At 39.1% G+C, this 21,519-nt stretch overlaps 1 protein-coding gene across 2 annotated transcripts in view; it reads right to left on the bottom strand.

Moving 5' to 3' along the window:
- Positions 1-21,248, bottom strand: part of hbs1l (HBS1-like translational GTPase) — a 30,199-nt gene extending 8,951 nt beyond the window's left edge. The window contains exons 1-8 of one of the 2 annotated variants that reach the window (XM_074616078.1): positions 21,070-21,246; positions 18,454-18,522; positions 18,068-18,196; positions 17,659-17,910; positions 3,909-4,017; positions 3,381-3,622; positions 2,295-2,460; positions 1,061-1,178 (exon numbers count right to left, since the gene is read on the bottom strand). In XM_074616078.1, coding sequence (XP_074472179.1) covers positions 1,061-1,178; positions 2,295-2,460; positions 3,381-3,622; positions 3,909-4,017; positions 17,659-17,910; positions 18,068-18,196; positions 18,454-18,522; positions 21,070-21,112 — 1,128 coding nt within the window. In that variant the 5' untranslated portion in view covers positions 21,113-21,246. Of the gene's footprint in view, positions 1-1,060; positions 1,179-2,294; positions 2,461-3,380; positions 3,623-3,908; positions 4,018-13,299; positions 15,977-17,658; positions 17,911-18,067; positions 18,197-18,453; positions 18,523-21,069 lie in introns of those variants that run through there. The other variant, XM_074616079.1, reaches the window with a different exon arrangement.
- Between the last annotated feature and the right edge of the window lie 271 nt (positions 21,249-21,519).

Genomic DNA, 21,519 nt, shown 5'->3' with positions numbered 1-21,519 from the left:
CAGAGGATGTTATTCGTATCGTCCTCTCCTATACTGCATTATATTTACTATTCACCTCTTATTTTATATACTCTGGCACTCTGCTCAGGAATATTGGGATAACTGCCAGTTAAGTTTTGCAGCATTACATACATGCACACTGGTGTGTAGAGTATGGAAATGTAAAAACATGTAGCTTTCTAATTTCAATATATTTGTATTGATTTTCTACTCATCTGTAATCTGTTCCTCTCAGGGCTGTTTTTGTGTTATTGTAACACTTGAATTTTCACCCCGAGGATCAAAAAAAGTCAAATAAAATGCTAAATAAAAAGATTATAAAAAAATATTTTGTCTTAAACCATTTGTTCCCACAACTAAAATATTTAATTTCCTATGTTGAAGTGTTCTCTGGGCTTGCCTAAGCACAAATTTGAAAACATTTTCAAAATCGGTCAAACCGTTTGGCTGAAAAGTGAGTTTTTCTTATCATACTATATCTAGTATTTGGGCACATGGGACTACTGTTTTTGCAATAGATTATTACATTATATTATATTATATTATATGAAAAAACAGTCCCATGTGCCCAAATACTAGATATAGTATGATATAAGAAAATGGATCTCAGAAACTACAAGGGGCACAATCAAGTATTTGGTATCAATTAATTCATAACAAGTTGAATATCAAAGATATGCACACTTATGCAGTGTAAAAAAAAAGATTTCATGTGGAAAACATTTAATAAACACAATGTTATCATTTTTCCTCATATAACAAAAATCCTGACTTTGACTATTAATAAAAGTATGATTTTTTTACATGATCAAAAAATGTCAAAGTTAGATACTTGCACTTGGGCACAAATGGGTTAAACCAGAATAAGCTGGTCATGCACCATTATTGTACATTTTAACAAAGATACACACTGGGTTACTAACACTGCCCAATTTCTATCATTCATAGACTGTTCCTCAGTACAGATAACACCACCACCAGGAGGAATATACTCTGATACCTGGAGATCTCTCTCTCAATGTGTTGGTCTATATGCGTTGTGCTTGAATACTTGGCATACCTGTGCAGCTCCTGTGATCATGTTGGGGATGAAGTCTTTGTGTCCTGGCGCATCCATTAGGGTCACCACCTTAGAGTTTGTCTCAAACTTGGTCATGCCCACATCCATCGTCACACCTCTGGAGCAAACACAAATAAATGAGGGGATTTTTTTATGACCATTTGACCCAGTTAAAGAGGACCTATTATGCTTATTTTCAAGTTCGTACTTGTATTTTGGGTTTCATTAGCTGGCCCTTTCTGTTGTGATTGGTCAACCGAACCAAACTCTTCGGACTCCGCTCCAGCTCCGCTCTAACTAGCTTTGTTTGAGGCCGTGCCAAACTAGTCGCTAAGCGGGTATTATGCAAATGTGTTACTCTATGACATCACCACGTTACAGAAGAAAAGGCAGGACTTTAAGCAAGGCGTTTCAGGCAGTTCAGGAGCAGTGTTTCTATGGGGAGAGTAACTCTCTTTGGTGTGGACTTTGGGCTTTGTAACTTTGCAGACCTTTTACATGCACAAAAAACTATACAACACACTAAAGGAAAAAAGCACAAAAGCATAACAGGTCCTCTTTAAAAAATTGCATCTGTAATGTGTAGAAGTTAAACTAAGTGTCAAAATAAATGTAATAAAACAATGGATGGACGTGGATGGTGTGCCGAGTAGCAGGACTGCCTTATAAGGTGATGTAGATTTAAAGCCTCGGTCAATTTCAGTTCAAGAGCAACGCCTTACGGTGGGCGAGGCTCTCAGTCATATGCTTTATGTATTACGCATTCGCTACAGAAGTTACTGATAGGTGAATATGGATTCCCACCCAAGTCACTTTCTGTTTCTGGCCTATTTCGCTTCCGTTTCACTGTGGTAACAACAACAGAGACGTCAAACGGGGACATGTGTTCTAGATCACATATTTTCTTTGTTAAAAAAAGGTCAGCAATGGAAATCTATCAGCAAAGACCCGTCACAACTAGTGTAGGAAAGATTTGGTCAGTCTCACGTACAAGGCATTTTTTCCACATCACATCCAAGACAATATTATGTTGAGTTAACATCACTAGCACCAGTACGTGGGGCAAACTGTCTGTCTTTCAAGATTTGCTTGTTATCAACCAAAGCACACAGCAGGAAGAGAGTTTAGTAAGCATCGAGTGTCGCTATCTATCTGTAACCAATCCTGACTTTTGCCCTCAATGTGGAGGGGAACAAGAGAGAATTTTCCTGTTCGGGTGTTACTCAAAACGTACCTGTCCCTCTCCTCGCCAGTTTCGTCCAAGACCCAAGCGTAGGCGAAGGAGGCCTTTCCCGCCTTCTTCGATTCCTGCTCGTACTTGTGCATGGTGCGCTTGTTGACATTGCCCAGCAGATAAAGCAGGTGGCCCATCAGTGTGCTTTTACCCGCATCCACATGACCTGCAGAGAAGAAGAAGAAGAACAATGTAATGTGATGTGTAATGTAGTGAGAAAGAGAAAAAGGAGCACAGAGGGTGGCGAGTGATAGCAGACGCACACCAGGGAGGGATGAGAGGGACGGGGGAAGACAGAGGAAGAATGTAACAAGAGTGATAAGACAGGTAAGGGTGAGAGAGAAGATAAGATATTGCAAAGGGAAGCCACAGATGGGAGCAGGAAAAGAAGAAGCGTTTGCACAAGTGGAGGGAGGTAAGCAGAAATGGGAACAAGGATGGAGGGTGAGAGGGGGGGAAGGGAAAGGACCGTGGTAAAACGAAAGGTTTCACAGGCTGTGGGAAACGAGAATCATCTGCACTTCTGAAACCACCAAGTCACTTTTTTCTGGTGTAACTGAGAATGAGAAAGCATGATTGAGCAACTGCACACTGGTCTGACGTTCGACTCATTTACTAGTATTAAACAGAATCTGTATGAGGAACAAACTATGTACATTTAAAAATTCAAGGATGTGGTGGAAAAAACGGGACTTACGAACAGCTATGTTGCAATGTGCATGTCGTGATGAAAGTTGGTGAGAAAAAATTTGATTTTGGCAGAAGGAAAATTGTTGAAGAAATGTTCCCACAGGAAAAACTCCACGTTAGTCTCCAGCTTGTTTTTAATGCATCAAAAATAGTTTAAAAATGTTACTGTAGTACTGCATATTGCTTCATGACTCAAGTATGTAACTGCAGATCAATGTGTGCACTGTAGGATAGTTAGCAAGTAAGAAATTGAGGATGGACGATGCGAGGAGAGCATCATTATTTTTCAATCTTGTTTGTGCAAAATTAACTTTTGTATCCCTCGTTATTGTGCTGATCCCTTAATGTGCTATTAAACTGAAGTTGGGAGTGGTTTTAAGTATTTTTCCTTCCTACCTATAACCACCAAATTCAACAGAGGTTTGCCCCCCTGCCTCTTCTCCAGTTCGGCCTTGATATTGATCGACTGCCGGGCCTTTCCAGCGGAGCGGCCCGGTGTGGGAACTGTTGAGGGCTCGTCTCCGTTCGACCCTTTAGATGGAGTCTCGAGACGCCTGGATGTGGCGGGGGATGCGGTGGCGCTTTCAGGGCTGCCGCCACGGCGTACCGAAGCGGTGACACCGCCGTTCTCCCCTGTGCTGAGGAGAGAATGTGGCAGAGTTTAACCACAATGAAACAGATAATTATGCCAGCATATAGCTTCCAAAATCATTAGTAGCACTGATGTATTCCTAAACAAGACAGTTGCTTATCTAGACTGGGATGATCACACACCACTTTACAAATGTATAGTCCTAACTACTTTTCATGTTAAATGTTAAATGATTTCCAATGTAAATAGAGAGGGGACATCTCATCACATCTTAAAAAACCTTTGTACTTATGAGAATGATGTGTATGTGTGTATGAATATGTGTTAGGTACCTGGGAACATCGAAGCCCATGGTCTGCTTCTTGCCAGAGACGGTCATGCGGGCCACTTTGGGAACCACTTCAGAGTCCAGTGTATTGTGAGACACATCTCTGATTTTAGCTACGGGGAACAGAGGAACAAAACTGAACACCTCCTCACAAACAAAGGCAATCATGACTCACTGTGGACAATACCTATGACATGAGGAACATATACATTTTTTTTTTCCTATTTAAAAAGGGCACAGAAGTGACCTTAAACAGTCGCTACTATGTCTCATAACCAGGACAAGACTGAAAGGTTTCTCCCACTACATTTTCCATTTAATGTTACTGACCCTCAATTAAGACGATTTTAAGTTAAGATTATTGTATGAAGATGTACACACACATACTATGGACATGTCTAAACATGAGAATTGATCTTTTGGTTGCTGCTTTTCTAGCTCTGGGAATAGAGTCATAAATAAAATATAAAATAAATGAAAATATAAAATAAATGATAAAATAGTACCCATAACATCAAAATAATTGAAGTCTAATGGGGTTTTCAAACACATCTGTTGAAACACTGCCTGCATCTGCAAAATAATAACATGGATGTATGATAAGTAAGGATGTCAAAGTTAACGCAATAATAACGCGTTAACTCAAATTTGTTTTAACGCCACTAATTTCTTTAACGCATTAATGCAACTTGTGATTTTTTAGGTTGTGGCAGGCTCAGTTTTAAAGCTAGAGAGAAGATACTGGTATCGTATGAAACTAGAAAACCTAAGAATGTCATACTAGCTTGTCGCGAAGGAGGCTAAATAAAGCTCCAAACTTACAGTAAATTTTGGGGAGGAAAAAAAAACTGTCGTGGCCATTTTCAAAGGGGTCCCTTGACCTCTGACCTCAAGATATGTGAATGAAAATGTGTTCTATGGTACCCACGAGTTTCCCCTTTACAGACATGCCCACTTTATGATAATCACATGCAGTTTGGGTCAAGTCACAGCTGTTGTTGCCTGTTGGGCTTGAATTTACAAATATTATGATTTGAGCATATTTTTTATGCTAAATGCAGTACCTGTGAGGTCCACTCCCATGTTGATAAGAGTATTAGGTACTTGATAAATCTCCCTTTAAGGTACATTTTGAACAGATAATAAATGTGTGATTAATTTGCGATTAATTACAATTGATCATGGACAATCATGCGATTAAATATTTGAATCGATTGACAGCCCTCATAATAAGACCAAGATGTGATCCCGCCGATCAGCTTTGCTTCTAATCTTTTTCCAGTGGCCACTTGCGGTATTGCAGCGAAAAATCCCCCTGTGACCCCAAAAAAGCATTTTCCCCATAGACCACCATTGTAAAGGAGACGTCTGTAAAACTGTTGACAGGCCGCCTTGAACTGCAAACAAGGTTGATTATGAATTTTTGATCCATGGAAGTTTTATAATTTGTAAAGCTTTCCTAGAGGCGAGAAAAGTGATTTAAAAATCTGTGGCGTCGTCACAAGTCTACGGGCCGCGCGGGAAGCATATTCATTTGGCTGCATACCCCCAGAAGTAAACGCGGATGATAGACAATTATTTTTGGCGTATGTGCCAGGTGAGCAATTCTCATTGGAGGTTTTGGGTTCCGGTATCCAGTTCTTATCACACATGATGAATAAATTACTTGGCAACATAAAAATAGCTTATTCAGCATCGCATGCCACTGTGGAGGTGATTAAGACACCCGGAGGATATTGCTACAATACATTGTAGACTATGACTAATTATTCTGGGCATAGCTGTGTGCCTTCCTGGCATAGAAAGTATATGTTTTTTAAGAGTGAGCATGATGCAATCAGTTGCACTGAGCTTCAATCTACCTGACTGGTAGTTCATATTCTGCAGCAGTGAGACTTGCTGAGGTCATTGCTTTGTCATCCCAGTCCCAAATGGCCACGGGTCCCAGTCATATCAACCTGCTACTGATTCATTTAGACTGGGCTGCACAGCCAAGCCTACTGCACCCTGTGTGCGTCTGTGTGCGGCAGTGACATCCTGGCTCAGAGAGGGTTAATTTCAGAAGTGGCCGTTTGCCTCGGGTCTCCACGTAAATAGAGCAGTGTGACGGAGCATTTCGCAGAATGAATCTTTAGAAAAAGGTGTCACTTCAGCAAAGTGCAGGGCTGGAGGTGATTGTGATACTACGCACAGACACACACACCGGATTTAAACAAACTTTCACATATTTGCACTAAGAGACATCCACAACATACAAAGACCCAAAAGTGGTTGATTTGTTACAAGTTAAAAAAAAGTGATGTTGGTCATAAGATGTCGCTTTCCTTTTATATTTTATTTATTCTAAATTAGGGTTGTCAATTCAAATAATTAATCGCATAATTGTCCATGATTAATCGCAATTAATCTGACTTTTTTTATCTGTTCAAAATGCACCTTAATGGGAGATTTGTCAAGTTTTTAATACTCTTATTATAAAATACACTTGCTTTATGCAAATGTATGTTTATATTTATTATTAGAAATCAATTAACAACACAAAAACAATGACAAATATTGTCCAGAAACCCTCACAGGTACTGCATTTAGCATAAAAAAATATGTTCAATGCATGACATAGCAAACTGCAGCCCAACAGGCAACAACAGCTGTCAGTGTGTCATGTGTCAGTGTGCTGACTTGACTATGACTTGCCCCAAATTGCATGTGATTATCATAAAATGGGCATGTCTGTAAAGGGGAGACTCGTGGGTACCCATAGAACCCATTTTCATTCGCATATCTGGAGGTCAAAGGTCAAGGGAACGCTTTGAAAATGGCCATGACAGTGTTCCCCTCCCCAAAATGTAGCTAGTATGACATGGTTGGAACCATTTCCTACTGATTCATTAGGTTTTCTAGTTTCATATGATACCAGTATCTCTTCTCTAGCATTAAAAATTAAAACTGAGCCCGGTGCAACATCAGGAAGATCGATTCTTTTAATGCGTTTAAGAAATTAGTGGTGTTAAAATTAATTTGCATTAACCCGTTATTATCATGTTGACAACACTATTCTAAGTTTTTCATTGCAGCGTTTCAGTCCTCGGATCTATATCAAGAAAGAAAAGCAAGAAAAGTACTGCTCAGAAGTTTTTCCCCTTTTGATATTTGTCTTTTATGAGTTGTTAAGGTTACAGCTTTTGGTTAAGTATGCATTTCTATCCCTTGTGTGCTCCTATATGCTTCATGCAGTTAATTCATCATAAAAAAAAAATACCCTGAGGGAAAATGAGAGGAAAGTAGATGTGATTCAACTGAATTATTAATGGACTTTCTCTAACCAAGCAATCTCTGAATGACTGGCTCTGCATTAGAGAAAAAAGTCCCTCTCATTCTGAAACACTGATTCACAAGTGAGGCAGCTCACTTGCAACCTGAAGAGGCTTTTTCTCTTTACAAAGTAATGTCATGTGCATGCTGTTTATTCCCACACAAACTGATCCTTGTCTGTTCAAAAGTTGGGAAAAGGGGACAACCAAAGATATTCTCATTTAAAACGGTTACATGTTAATAAAACTGCCAGCTGCACGATGTATTTCTACACAAGAAAGTTTTGACAACTGCCTGTAAATGTAATAGATGGACCCACACAGAAAGGGCGCCTAAAAAACGGTTATCTTTAACACCACTTGTCATCACTGAAATCCGCATCATTGCTGGTGTTATCTGTCCTGCAGTAAGCGGCAACATGAGATGGAAAAAGTACTCTCTGGGGAATTTGGGTTTCTTCCTGCAGCTGGGGACTTTTCATGTCCTTAACTATGTTGACGTGGAGGTTTCTACCACCTGTGTCAAACAGGACACCAGCCAGCTTGCAATTCACTTAAATGGAACATCAGCTGTGAAACAAATGAGCTCATAATAAGGTCATACGGATAGTTAAACCTACACCTCACCTAATGTACATAATCATTAAGTGCCTGAAGGGTATTTATATCTTCACCTCTCTATTTTAACCTGGGGTGAAACAGACAAGGCAACTCCCCACAGGTCTTAAGTAACAAACAACCCCCTTTTTAACTACCGGACATCTTGCTCAAAACACACTGTAATACCTTTGCAAACAACCGACTTGCCAGATAATTTTTTTTGGGGGCTGGCCTGGGGGCAGCAATACAGTGCAATCAGGTTCTGAGGCTTAGTGCAGGATCTCTTTACACTGTTTGGACTGGCAGGTAAACAGTTGGTGTCCTCCCATCCAGGATTTCTCCAGTGAAGGGGACCCTTGCAGTGCCTATAAGTGAGTGAGTCATGTGTACACCTTGGCCTGAGGGCCCAACTGAGCACAGGATAAGAGGAGTCCACCCAGGATATGCAAATATCCACCCCCGCACCACCCGCCCCTGTCCAAATACACACACACACACACACACACAAGCATGCAAGCAAAAGTAAAACAGCAAAAGTTAAATAACAAGGGTTGAAAGAGCAGGTAACGGGGTGACTGACAACCTCACAGGGCAAAGGGGGGTTGATCAAGCAAGAGTAAGAGATCAAAAGGAGAGATATATAGAGGCAGATGGAGAGAAATCTAGTTGGATGCTATTCCTTCAAAACCACACTTTCCCAAAAATATTTAATAAGCAAATGACCTGCTTTGATAAGTCATCACACTAAATAAGAATTCTTTAAAGAAATGTTTGATAATGAAGCTCCCTACCACTTGAGGCCGCTAAAGGCTGTAAAAGATTATGTTTGATTGAACTCGAATCTTCATCGGCCTACTGTGGGGGAAAGTGGGGGGAAAAAGGGGAAAAACATTTTGCCTGTGTGAGTAAAAGTGAGCAATCTTAGATTAGTTTTCTATGGCTGTTGCAAAGAAGCTACAGGGATAGGAACCATGAGAAATAAAAGTGCAGAGAGAATCAATTCATGCTTTTAAGTGCTACATAAGATGATTTCCACCAGAGAGGATGAAGTGGACTCGCATAGAGCTGCACAATTTATCAAAATTGTATTGAAAAATTTCAAATCGCAGTATTTGTTAAAATCGCAATATTTGTTTAAGGTGTCAAAATAAGATTTTAATTAAATAAAGTCATGGTGCAGAGATGTCCTGGACTACACATCATATTCTACAGACTTAAGAAATCCACACCAAAAATCATTTAAATCTGTTTTTCAATGGAAAATGAGAATAATGATGTAAAAATTATCTTTCACTCTAATGTCGCAATATCAGTAAAAAACAGTCACAATTAGATCTTTTTTCAAAATCATGCAGCCCTACCCTCGCACATAGCGGCCTATTTTTGCTCTAAACTAGTGGATGTACCAATGAACCAAAGAGTTAAACTTCATTCACATTTAAAAAATTTCTGAAGATATGACAGAAAATGACAATGAACGAAATGAGACTGCTGGCAGTATAGGACTCACCTGACCCCTTTCAATATGACACACGCACACACACACACACACACACACACACACAATGTGAGTACCACCACTTAACATTTCATAGAATGACATCAATAAAGACATCTCCTCGTCCTTTACACCCCACCCACTCAGCAGACAGTCAACCTTGAGTCATACCTAACCACCTGAGAACTCTCACCGACTATTTACAGACATATTGCAAAATACTAACTACTGTAGGATTTATGTCTTTGACCTACAGCACGAAAACTATAACGGCACATTTATATTGTTTACTAAAATAATTAAACAGTAAAAGTCAACCTATGTTAAGTCTGTGTTGCATCCACTTTCCATTCAGAGCTCTGCTGCTCAACTTAGTTATAGAGTCCAGTGGTGGCTTTGTTGTGTGATGGACATCACTGCACATCTGGAGTTTCCAAAGAAGCAAGAAATAGGTTATAAAGAGTAAAACACTCCGATGCAATAATAAACATGAACTCATAAGCTTTCAAAAATAAAACATCTGTATGGTAGAAACTCGGGACAACTTTACCGACTATCTAACAGCATTCCCTATAAAGGCATGGTGATCATACTATGAGGTTGATTTATTATCATTATCCACCCTGATAAAGGCAAGTAGAGTTGTTCCGATAATGCCTCCGGTACAGTCTAAAATGCTGGATTGGGTATTGACGAGAATGCAAGTCTATGCACCAATCTGATATCCCGTTATCATATCATTTATGCTACACAGGAACAACAACACGTGTCACTCACTACTCGATCTGTACATCCTGCCCGATCAGAACTGTGAGTGTGCAACTCTCAAAGATGAGAAAGTAGCGAGGTAGCTCATTCGTTAGCTACTTCCATCATCCAGCTCCGGAAAAAAACAATCGCTGCGTCCGAAATCGATGATGGAAGTAGCAAACGAGTGAGACATCTCGCTTCTTTCTAATCTCTGTTGGGAGTTGCAAATGTGCAGTACAAATCGAGCAGGTGCTAGCGGAGTGTGACGTTAGTCAGAGCTAGCAAAATGTCAGCAATGTGGAAAATATTTTACTCAAAATCTGTCAAACTAGATATCAAAAGAGAGCTCAGTAGCACTTTGTATGACGCCAATTATTGATATCATAGCAAGGTTGTCTGATTCAGGCTGCAAAACCACAACATGTAGATGATAAATGAAGCAGAATGATTCATGAAGCCACTGTGCATCCCTTCTGCAAACTTACACATCACTGCTTTATGAGGTCTTTTAGGATTGCATGTGCCTTCAACCTCTGTACAAGTCAACTCTTGCACTTCTTGTAATTAGAATGCAGTTTTTTCCATTTAAATAAAGAATCCTATGTCTCTCTTTACCCTTTTTCCTGTAAACACATCCTACCACAACAAAGCATTAGTATTGATGTCAAACCAAATGCACCCGTTTTCTTTTGACCACTTGCTGTGAGTAAAATGGTATTTTCCAGTATTGGCACCACATCACAACAACACTGTTTGTGCAACATGTACGCCTTGCAGAACTGCAGAGCCGTGTAAAGACACAGACTGGTTTGATCTGTCAAAGCCTTTTCGACAAAGCTGTGAAAGTCGAGAGACATGATCAGATTTTCCTACGTAGGTGGAGACACAGAGAGTAAGATGATCGGCCGATGTGCCGAGTCGGTGTGTGTGCTTAGGGTGACATTTTCTCCCAAGAGTGCAACTTCCTGCTCAAACCCACACACTGACTCGCCTTAAGAGAAAAAAAAAGGACAAAACAGTTGCTGGACAAACCCACTTGTTAATAAGGCTTATTCATTTCTAGACTTTCACATCTGAAAAAACTGTAGATGTATATCTTCATTCAGGAAACACATCACAGCGTCCCTAATACAACATCATAATGCTCCCAGGACTTCACATACACCAAGAAACCGGTTTGACTTCTCGTGTTTGACTTGTCATTATTACCACTATCTGCTCGTTATTATCTATCATTTCCCTCTGGCTCACCAGTCTGTTTGACACCCTGAGGGTTCACTTCACTCAGCTCTTTGCACCTGTATAAAGTTTACACACATCCAGCCAAAAACCCTTCCCCTGCACTCATAGATCATTCTCACATTTAAGACAACAATGAGGCAGTGCAAGAAAATGACTCAACAGTAAGGAAAGTTTGACATCAGCCCTTATCATCTCCTCGTGTCTCATAACTACAGCCCAGAACAGTGTCCTGATAACAACAGTGAGAAGATTAGGCGGTAGGGTTTTTTAGGGTTAACAAGACTGCATATACAACAGGTCTCCTGTCAGTTGATAGTGTTAATACATGTTATCTACCAACCATTGAACCAGTCCTTGCAAATCGTACATGCATTTCTTTAAGGGCAAGATCCTCCATTCAAACCAATACCAGTGACTCACACTAAAGATGTGAGGTGCTTTTAGAAACTCTGGGCTAACCTACAAAAAAATGCACACACTGCACCAGAGACATAATGTGCAGTTTTCTTTCTAAAGCATTTCGTTTTGAAAATGGACATGCCCTCTTTTCAACTCCTAAGTATTATTACATTGATGCCAATAGTTCATCCTTAAAAGGTGTTCAATAGAGCTAGAATGGCTCTAGCTCCAGAAGTGGAATTCACATTCATTCACTCCACTGACGTTTCAGAGTTTTAAGCATGAAACCAAGCGACGAACTACAAGATGTATTGTGAACATAAAAAGTCTGATTCGGAGGAAAAAAACTAATTGAAAAATAAAAAAAAAGGGCAAAGGTTCAACACTGTATTCATAATTATCTTAAGAGTGAAGGAACTACTCATCCCACAAACCATTGAGAATGGTGACTCAGCGCCTTTGGAAACTCCCGAAAAACTTTTAAACTAACCGTCGATCTAAAATGAAGACAGATTCAGCAACTGCATGCCTTATTTCTCGCATCAAATGTTTTCAAAAAACGCATTTTGGTGAACTATTTTAGTAATAGAAGAGAAAGAGACGCTAATGCTGGTCCGTTTTGAAATTCAGGCACAAACCATGGAGCAGCACGTACGAGCATGTACTCTCAGTAGCCGTTCGCGGGTTGCGGTAAACATTTCCATGGTAACAGCAAGCTCCACATATCAGAGATGTCGCTGGTACACTTAGGATTGTGGGTATTGCAGTACTTCTTGATAACATTACAAATAAAACATGTTTTTCTTAAAACAAGATTGATATCATACAGACTTGTGGCTTCTCCAAGAGCATTTACTATCTCATAGCTTGTCTACCTTGGATGGTTACGACATTATGGCTAATAATCTAAATCCTCTATTCAGAATATGAATGGGATTTTCACTTACGAAGCCTCAATGTTGAGCTCTAAATGAAATTCAGAGCATTTCTATTGCCTCCACACGGCTCTCAACATGGCGACGGCTGAGCCGGCAGCTCGCAGCTAGCAGTGCTAACAGCGATAACAGTGCTGACAGAGCTAACAGTGTTATCCTGAGGGGGCAACCGGAGCGTGGGTGCTACGCTTCCGTGAAGACGCTGTCGGTCGGTATTGCGTTATCAGCTGTAACCGGCGTATGAGAGCAGTGCAGAGTGATGGCCTCGAGCTAGCCAGTGGGGCACGCTCACATGCACTAAAAAGGCACACATGCGGCCAGTCCGGCGATGTAAACAAAGCACAGAGAAACTCAGATTACAGCACACAGAGAGGGAGAGTGACTTCATTCTCTGCTCAGGTAGACATTACTCCTCTATATCTTTACATAGAAAATAGTTGTTTGCTGCTATATTAATGCTCTGGATATCATATAGAGAACCTTTAAATATATATTTACTACTGTACATACTCTATATATTTTAGATCCAAACAGGGAAAAGAGCACCATTAACTGGTTATCTAGAATTAGTTCAATGCAACAACCCTAAACAGATATATCTTTACACTCAAACACACAAAAGTACAGCCACACACAACCAGAGAGACACAGGTGCATTCAGATTACGTACATTCAGTCATCTTTATTTAAAAATTGACAAATTAACCTCCGGCAGAGTGTCATGGTGACACACCCCGTGTGAATTAAACTCATTTGTACATCAGAATATTAAAGGCTAAGAGCCAGAAAAAACACTTTTACCTCTTGAGGGGATTCATTTTGACTCATCCAGTGCACTCTTTATGCACAGTGCTGGCATTCATAGTAAACTCATTTCTTCAATATCATACAGTGTTCATTTGTCTGTCGGTGCAAGTGTGTGTTAGTGTGTGTTAGTGTGTGTCTGCATGCACGTGCGTGTGTGTGTGTGTGTTTGTTCTCGCTCCCTCATGGGAAAATCTCCAGGTGTCCTCTAAACCAAAATGTCTACCCCATGATCTGAAACACAGGCAGCAGTAAACCAGAACAATGGTTAACTGATCCATATTCCAATAGCTGCAGCACACCTGCAAACTAAATCAACCTCTTTTTTCTCTTTTGAGGGTTCATGCAGATCAACCTCTAGAAAAGAGGCCATGCAGAAAGAGATATACTTTGAATTTTCCCTGGCTTTAGATTAAACTACTTTACTTTCTCTACAAAACAAAATGTCAATTAAAAAAAGCCAATGGCCATCCGAGCATAGAAAAATAAGACTCAAGTTTAAAATGTAGAAAAAAATGTTAAGTACAGTAAATGAGAGAAATGTTCTAAAAGCTCTTAAAATACTAATGTTCCTTTAGCTGCTGATTATTTTCAAGCTGCCAGAGAGACTGAGAAGTGTATCCCGCTTGACTCAGATATCATTGTTGTGTATGTAGTAGCAACGTAAGACTTGTTTGCTTGGCTCTATAAAAAGAGAAATACATAAATGGTGTAACACTGTTGTATATACAGAATGCTGAGTTTTTTTGCAGTGATAAGCAGCGAGTCATTCTTATGCACTGTTGGTCCCAAAAGTTTCTTTACTCCACATGACTGGTTGTAGGACACAGTTAAAAAGACTGATGGCCCTGAGTGATGCATCTCTTTTGAGTTTTGTGGAGGAAAGACCGAAAATGTCTGAGCTTCTCATCCCAACTGAGTCAATTTAGCACCAAGCTGGACGCAGCTGAGTTAAGTGCTTTCCTCGTCTACCTGGTGAAAGCTTTTCTCTGATTAGCACGGACGATGTCGTCAGGTGAAGGCGCGTCGAAGTCGAACGGTACAATTGGCGAGAGTGGCGTGTGCAGCTCTTCGGATTTGTCCGGTGATTTACACAGGAAGGCCTGGTAACCACTTCCTGTCCTCTGGCCTCTTATTTTTCCCTTCCTCGTCTTCTCCTGTTGTCTATGGCTCTGAATCGACATAGTAATCGCAAATACTGATGGTTGTGCAAAAACTGAAGAATCCAGCCCCGTGGCGAGTGAAGACGGCGAAGACGGAGAGGACGGCGAAGGGAGGTCCAGGTCAAAGTGACGAGGGCCTGCTCCATCTGACTGGGCTATGAGTGCACTCAAATCAATAGTCTGCTTCAGCTTAGGTGGCCTGACGTTTTGGTGGTATGGTTTGTGGTTGAGTTTACGCTTGGTCCCGCCCTCTGTAGTACTGTCTGCTAACACACCAGCTTTCTCTGGTTTTGCTGGTGAAAGGAGCGAGGTGAGGGAGTACTGTGACCCATTTGAGGTGTTTGAGGTTTTGCCTTTGTGTTCAGACGCCAAATGTGACAAAGGGAGCAGCTCAGAGATGCCAGGTGGTTGTTTCAGTGCATTTGCTGGAGAGTCAACGCTGACAGGTTGAAGGGAAGTAAAGGAACTGTTGGTTTGATGCTGCAGGGCTAGCTGAGACAATGAGACAGTCCCACCTAGGCATGCAGGATTGTTGGTTGGTTTAGAAAAGGCGAGTGCGTTTGCCGTTTGATCGGTGCTCGGTGATTGCGATTGAATGCGTGCATTCCTGTTTTGGTGCTGTGAAGCGAGCCCAGACAGTGAGAATGTTTGTGCTGGTGCAGCCATCCCCTGACACGTCACAGAAGTTATATCACTTTGGGGAGTAGGAAAGGAGTTACTGCTGGTTGGGCTGCGGTTTGAATGTTCCTGGATCAAATCAGCCAGTGATGGGCTTCCCTTAGGACAAGCCATTGCGGCTTTGCCTCCAGTCTCAACTCCCACTGAGGGCTGATTGCTCAAGAGGACAGAACTGAGACTCCCAAACCCAGGAGGAGCAGCCAGAGAAGAGCTTGCAGTTGTTATCTTGGGGTTGTTTAGCGACAGACTACTGAGTGGAACTGAGAGGAGGGAGGGAGCTGAGCCGTGAAATGCTGAAGTCATGTTTAAAGACGCCAATGTTCCCAATGAAAGACTATTCTGATTAGGCATAATGGAAGGAGGGGAATTAGATCCTATGGTGAGAGCACTTAATGAAGGCACACCCAAACCACGCCCTATGTCAACTACTCCTGTCGCCTTACTCTTCTGCCGATGCCCAGACATGAGCTCTGCCAGGCTGGCACCACTGCTAACACCTGGACTACCGTTTTGATGGATACAATTTTGATGTTCAGAGCTGCTAACCACAGGGTCGGCTTTATGTTGCGTTAAGAGGTCACGCAAGTTTGTCGCACTTGCTTGCACATGCGGTTGTGTGCGTTTGCACCGATCTGTTTGGGGTTTATGTGCATTGGGTGTAATGTCTGTGTGAGAAGCAGACAAGCAGGCTCCTTACCTTACGAAAGCCAATTTCAGTTGTCAAAGAGGAGAGACAGGAGGAGCACAGGACAGAAGTCGGATGAATCATACCATAAACAAGAGGGAGAAGAACAGAAAGAAGGCACTTTGTTAAACATTTGCATGACTAAAATGTGTCATCGCACACATGTGTGAAATGAACAGTGAAATGCCTGTTGGTATTTGACATGGTTGTTAAGCTTTCATGTAAACAATACTAATGAAGATTATTCAAAAAGATCTTTTGTTTAAAGTATCTTCTCAAGACCCCACAGGCATTCAGTCAAAAATAGCATGATGCAGTGTTAGATGTTGTCAGTAAGCTATGTCTGAATCATTCATCAGCCCATTCTACAACAGTCCAGTTCTTATTTCTTAACCAAGACTAGGCTCTGAATCCTGTTTTACATTAATGCTTTAATTAAAGTGGCCTTCATCAAAACCCATTACCCCTGCTTGATGGGCAATTTCTGTTATCTGTCATTCTTCACAGTAATAATTTGGGCTGTAACGAATAGTTTGAAGCTTCATTTATAACGTTAACATTCAAATTCTAAATAAACATATGAATGCTGCACAGCTTTTTGTTTGGATGTATATTAATTGTGTTTAAACTAGAGCTGTCAATCGATAAAATATTTAATCATGATTAATCGCATGATTGTCCACAGTTAACCACGATTAATCACACATTTTTATCTGTTCAAAATGTACCTTAAAAGGGAGATTTGTCAAGTATTTAATACTCTAATCAACTTGGGAGTGGGCAAATATGCTTGCTTTATAAAATGACAAATATTGTCCAGAAACCCTCACAGGTACTGCATTTAGCATAAAAAATATGCTCAAATCATAACATGGCAAACTCAAGCCCAACAGGCAACAACAGCTGTCAGTGTGTCAGTGTGCTGACTTGACTATGACTTGCCCCAAAACTGCAAGTGATTATCATAAAGTGGGCATGTCTGTGAAGAGGAGACCCGTGGGTACCCATAGAACCCATTTTCATTCACATATCTTGAGGTCAGAGGTCAAGGGACCCTTTTGAAAATAGCCATGACAGTATTTCCTCGCCAAAATTTAGAGTGCTTCTCACAAGGCAGTGTGGCTGCTCTAACCTGTTAACACGGATGCCGAAATAAAAAACAACAGGTAACGCAGCTGCCACGCGCTCCTGACATTCCCAGTGTGGATGAGGCTTAAAAGCCAAGTATAATGATCACTTCACTTATACCTACTCATTAACTATATTATTATAATTCTTATATCAAAGTGAGTGTAATGTGTAATCAAAAAGGATAAATTGTGGAACGTTCAAAATCTTTTGACTATACTGAACAACTTGTAATTATTGATCAAGTGACACAAATAGACTAGGCCTTATTTTGTCTACTGGTACCAGTCTGTATTTATGAAATAAGGTAATTGAGTATTATTACTTCAAAAGAAAACTAGATCTATCAGCAGCTACATGACAAGAAAAGTGAAATATCTCAATCGTTTTGCGTACTGGATAAAAACCTTTTCAGATCCTGGCCTTTGTTTGGCAAATAACTGGACAAAAATGTTCAACAGCCACCAATAACCAGTTTCTAATATGTAACTACATTGGATCAGTCAAGGACAACAATTCCTGAACAATAAAATGATCATAATTTGATCCGCTCCAGTGTACCTTTCTCAGCCACGGCCTCTGGTTTGGTTCTTTGTGGAAGCGGTGCTTTCTCCTGGCTAACTCTTGCTACAGAAGCTGTGTCTTCATCGGTACTTCTGGTTACTGGGGCTGTCTTAGCGTCTTCAGACAGGACTGCATCCAGAGCCTTCTGCGGGTCGAATCCACATCTTATGGCTGCCTGGGTCAGGACTGAGTCTGGCAATGCATCTCCCAGCACAGTCCGCATATGGTCTAGACAGGAGTATAGCTTGGCTATAAAGTAAAAAACACAGACATTAGAAACAGAAATTGTATTAGTGATCCGGAAAAAAATTAAAGGTTAAACGTCATCACAAAGATCAAAGGTAAAGGTCAGAAGACCTCAGTTATTTGTCACTTGCATAGCGTTGCGTGGAATTAATAATGTCACCTTGGTCAAGAGGGTTAAGGTTGTGGCTGATGGCAGGGGATGTGGGTACCTCCTCTTCATCTTCTTCCTCTTCTAAAGTCTCCTCCTTTGGTGCTTGCACTCCTTGACGTGAGTAGATGAACTGATTCGCTGTATAAACCACAAAAATCTTTACTTATTGGCTTCTTACAAACTAGGAGATGTGATGTCAGGTGAATGTTGTATAATCTAAATAAATCCTTTATTGAAAATTAAATTAAACTTTAAAAAAAAAAATTCTTGAATGTGTTGGAAGCAGCTATTGTTATCTTTATCTGGAAAATTAAAGTTATCACAATTTATATTGTCTATTCATCAGCAAACATGTATTACTGTTGACCTATAATATTGCATTCACTGATACCAACCTGTTGTTGGTGATATACAGCAGTAGTCATCCTCCACAGACTGTCCGTACATGTCATCATCGTCAAAGTCTATAAAAAAAATTTAATTGCGGTTTAATTGTTTTTCCATTCCTCTACTTTACACAAACATACACATGCTGATATTTAGCTAACATCAAATCATAAAAGGTTTAATGTTGGATAGTCCCGTTAATATTTATGGTATAAGAAGTTGTTGCTTGCTGTTTTTGTATTTTGACATAATATGCTATGGTCCAACCTCTAATGAATCATATTTACATCTATACTCTGTGAACAGTATTAACTTGAACCTAGGTCCTGTGTTGTGTGTTGGGTTGTGTCTTGAATATTGTTGTGTTTTTTGTTGCTGTCGCTTTTGATGTTGTGGTCATTGTTGGTAAAGATTGTAATGTGATTGTGTACTGAAATGTAGCCTAACAGTTCAAAGTGATTTAAGTGGACTCAAGGAGGACGAATAGCTGGGCTTCAGACACAGCTAATGAAGATCCAAATAAAAGATAAAGATAAAGATAAATGTAGTTGTAGTAAAAAAGAAAGGGTGCTTTGTTACAGCTCTTAGTAGGTCCACAACTATTCTCAGTGACTCCTCCCACCCAGCTCATCACCTGTTTGACCTGCTGCCCTCTGGCAGGCGCTACAGATCAATGAAAGCCCGCACCTCCAGACTCACTAACAGTTTCCTTCCCTGGGCCATACGGACACTGAACAAACAATACATCTGTGCAATATGAATACACTGAATGTGAAATACATTTGTCTGTGCAATATATCCTTGATGCAATATACACCTCAAGTGCAACTACCTTTGTTTACATTTATTTATTACATCTACCCTACCTATTTTACAAGTGCAATTACCTGTTTACATTACATCTATTTTATATTTTATACTTCTAGTGTAACACATATTTATTTATTACATCTACTTTACCTGTTTTATTTGCTTTATAACTGTGTGTGTTTTACCTGTTATATGTTTTATCTGCCTTGTTTAGTCTTGTCAAGTGTTTGTTTTAAAGCACTGACCAGAAGTGGCAACTGTGAATCTCGTTGTATTTAATACAATGACAATAAAGCTTTCTATTCTATTCTATTCTATTCAGTCACTTTGCCTCGTCAGCAACTTTACAGAATGCATAACAAACAGTGAATTGGGAGTCAGGCGGTTTTCTATAACTACTTCACTGTAGGTTTTTAGAAAATTTGGAGGCTTAATAACTTAAAAGGACATGGGATGTTTATAAACCATATCCAACAATGTATTAGAAGTTTCTTTATAAACACTGGGACGTTAGGAAGCTAGCTCAGTGGCTTAACTTTAGTAAACATAAACATTATTATAGTCATAGACACATCACATTAAAGTTTTGTAACGTTACTCAGAAAGCTTGGGGTGTGTATACGTAGATAACAATAATTTATCTTGTGCAAGGTGCCAAAAAAAATCAGTATTTAATAATTATTTTATTTTAATAATAATAAAAATCAGTATTTAATAATAATATTTTTATTTTAATAATAACATAAAAATCAGTATTTAATAATAATAATGCTATTTTAATAATAATAAAAATCAGTATTTAATAATAATAATAATGTTATTTTAATAATAATAATGTTATTTTAATAATAATAATAATAAAAATCAGTATTTAATAATACTTTTATTTTAATAATAATAAATCAGTATTTAATAACTTTTATTTTAATAATAATAATAAGAATCAGTATTTAATAATACTTTTATTTTAATAATAATAAGAATCAGTATTTAATAATACTTTTATTTTAATAATAATAATATGAATCAGAATTTAATAATAATAATGCTATTTTAATAATAATAATAAAAATCTGTATTTAATAATAATAATAATAATAATAATAATAAATGTTATTTTAATAATAATAATAAAAATCAGTATTTAATAATAATAATAATAATAATAAATGTTATTTTAATAATAATGATAAAAATCAGTAATTAATAATACTTTTATTTTAATAATAATAAATCAGTATTTAATAATAATACTTTTATTTTAAGAAGAAGAAGAAGAATCAGTATTTAATAATAATAATAATTGTTACAGCTGTCAAGTCACTTTGCCTTGACAGCAACTTCACAGAATGCATAACAAACAGTAAAGTGGGAGTTTTCTGTAACTACTTCACTATATATTTTTGAAATTAGGAGGCTAAATAACTTAATACAGGTCATGGGATGTTTATAAACCATATCCAACAATGTATTAGAAACTTCTTTAAAAACACTGGGACGTTAGCAAGCTAGCTAAGTAGCTAACTTTAGTAAACATAAACATTATTATAGTTATACACACATCACATTAAAGTTGTGTAACGTTACTCAGAAAGCTTGGTGTGTGTATATACATAGATAATGTTGTAATTTATCTTGTGCCAAACTGCCAAGTGACACGACAGCAATGTTATCACGCTAGCTAAGCTAAGCTAAGCTAACTAGCATTGCAATCAACAACAGTGAATGTTAGCTTAGCTTAGCGGCTAACGAGTTTAGCGGTTTGAGGCCTTTGCCGTGACTCTTTATATCAACACGTAGTTAAGGTGATCTACCTTCATCGTAGTTGTAACCTCGCACATTTCTGTGCCGAGCCATTTTTGCTTAAGTGTCTTCTCTCTCGGCTCCAGCGGCAATGTGTTTTTCGGCTCAGTTGTAACATGTGTCTCACAGCTCGACTGCCATTACTGCTGCTGCTGCTGCTGCTGTTGTTGTTGTGAGGAACAGCAGTTTGATTCAGCAGCCTCGGAAATAGATAAATTAAATTATATATATATATATTTTTTTTAAAGTTTTTTAATTTCGGTGTATTTTTTTTTGCTGGATGGTAAACAATGTAGTCTTTAAAAAAAAATTCAATAAAAAAAAACTCACTTCCTGTTGTAGTTCCTCCAATGCGGCCCATGCGTAGGGATCAGATCTCCCAAAACAAGCTTCACAATTTTGCACTCTGTCTGACAAGATAGACACTGACTTCCAGTCAGCTGATATTTGCAGAGCTTATT

Source organism: Sebastes fasciatus, chromosome 18, assembly GCF_043250625.1.
Source record: "Sebastes fasciatus isolate fSebFas1 chromosome 18, fSebFas1.pri, whole genome shotgun sequence".
Taxonomy (NCBI): Eukaryota; Metazoa; Chordata; class Actinopteri; order Perciformes; family Sebastidae; genus Sebastes; species Sebastes fasciatus.
Note: the sequence above shows the minus strand (reverse complement) of the source record. Positions and strands in the feature narration are given on the sequence as shown.